Here is a 1,529-nt window from a genome sequence, read left to right on the forward strand (position 1 = left end):
CTGGCTTTGGTGAGGAGTGCGAGGATGTAGGGGCCAAGAAGAGGATCGAGGATGCTGGGACTAGAGGGGATAAGGACGACGTGTTGGAGGTCAAGGAGGCTGGTGAAGGTGATGGTGACGTGGCTAAGGAGTAGGCGGCGTTGACCTTAACTTGTGTATATGGTACGTCTACCATTTAGCCATGAAATTGTCAGCCATGTATAGTGTACTGGTCCCACAGCCTCCAATTATACCTGGATGATCGTACGCTCTAGGCGAGGGTGTAGAAACCCTAATTCGGGAGATAAGGTGAAAACCCTATAACCTGGCGACAAGGCCGATTAAACTTAGGAGAGAGTTGACCAACCCATTTTTTCCACTTGAGGGCCCTATTGCTCGGCATTTCTGCAACTTGACATATTTGACAAAACAAGAATCTAACATAATAAACATAAAGTAAAATTTTACCAAGTAATGGACAGAAGTAATTGACTATGATCCAGGATCCTGATCAACAAAAATACTTTTTTAGATGAATCGCGTTCCAAGCCCTTGGGAGCATATCACCTTCCATATTCATCAAACGATATGCCCCCTATCCAATTTCGGCTTCAATCAAATAAGGGCCTTCCTATTTCGGTGCTAACTTCCCGTCAGCTGTGTTAGTTGTATTCTGTAACGCCTTTCGAAGAACTAAATCTCCAACTTTAAATCTTCTAATTCTGACATTCTTGTTGTATGCACCAGCCATCTTTTGTTGGTAGGCTGCCATCCTGAATCTCGCTTGATCTCTAAGCTCTTCCACAGTATCTAGCTCTTGGATAAGATTATCGTTGTTAGTCTGAGGATCAAGGATGCTTGTTCTGGCTGTTGGATACACCATTTCGGTAGGGATCACTGCCTCAGCTCCGAAGAATAATGAGAACGGCGTCTGTCCTGTGGCATTCTTTGGGGTTGTCCTATCTGCCCAAAGCACATAGGGTAGTTTTTCAGCCATTTGCCCTTCTTTGCTCCAAGCTTCTTCTTTAGGTTGTTGATGGTGATCTTATTGCTTGATTCTGCTTGGCCATTTGCTTGTGGATGGACTGGTGTCAAAGTGATCATCTTGATTCCCCAACGGTCACAAAAGTTAGTAGTTCTTTTCCCTATAAATTGGGAACCATTATCGCAAATAATTTCAGAGGGAATTCCAAATTTGGTTATAATGTTACGTTTGATAAAGGATATAACTTCCTTTTCCCTAACTTGAGGGAAAGCCACAGCTTCGATCCATTTAGAGAAATAGTCTGTCATTGCTAACATGAAGACTTTTCCCCCTGGAGCTGTAGGGAGTTTACCCACTATATCCATTCCCCATTACATGAATGGCCATGAAGAGACGATGGGACATAAGGGTTCTGCCGGCTGATGTAGAATGTTGCCATGTCTCTGACAAGCATCGCACTTCCTGGAGTATTCCATAGCATCCTTCTTCATAGTAGGCCAGAAGTATCCGATTCTTAGTATCCTGGAGAATGATGCTCTGCCCTCTATATGGTTGCCACAATCTC

General features: G+C 43.8%; 1 protein-coding gene across 1 annotated transcript; it reads right to left on the reverse strand.

The window, feature by feature from the left end:
* Positions 1 to 610: 610 nt before the first annotated feature.
* On the reverse strand, positions 611 to 976 carry LOC143628273 (uncharacterized). Its single transcript, XM_077097907.1, has one exon. It carries the CDS (start codon positions 974 to 976, stop codon positions 611 to 613), a length of 366 nt encoding a protein of 121 aa, XP_076954022.1.
* Between the last annotated feature and the right edge of the window lie 553 nt (positions 977 to 1,529).

Source organism: Bidens hawaiensis, unplaced genomic scaffold (genome assembly GCF_021521415.1).
Source record: "Bidens hawaiensis isolate Kalapana, Puna unplaced genomic scaffold, B.hawaiensis_p1.1 tig00004864_1, whole genome shotgun sequence".
Classification (NCBI taxonomy): Eukaryota; Viridiplantae; Streptophyta; class Magnoliopsida; order Asterales; family Asteraceae; genus Bidens; species Bidens hawaiensis.

Excerpts from the sequence above, each read along its gene's own strand:
- LOC143628273 (XM_077097907.1), bottom strand. The coding sequence starts at position 976 with ATGGCTGAAAAACTACCCTATGTGCTTTGGGCAGATAGGACAACCCCA.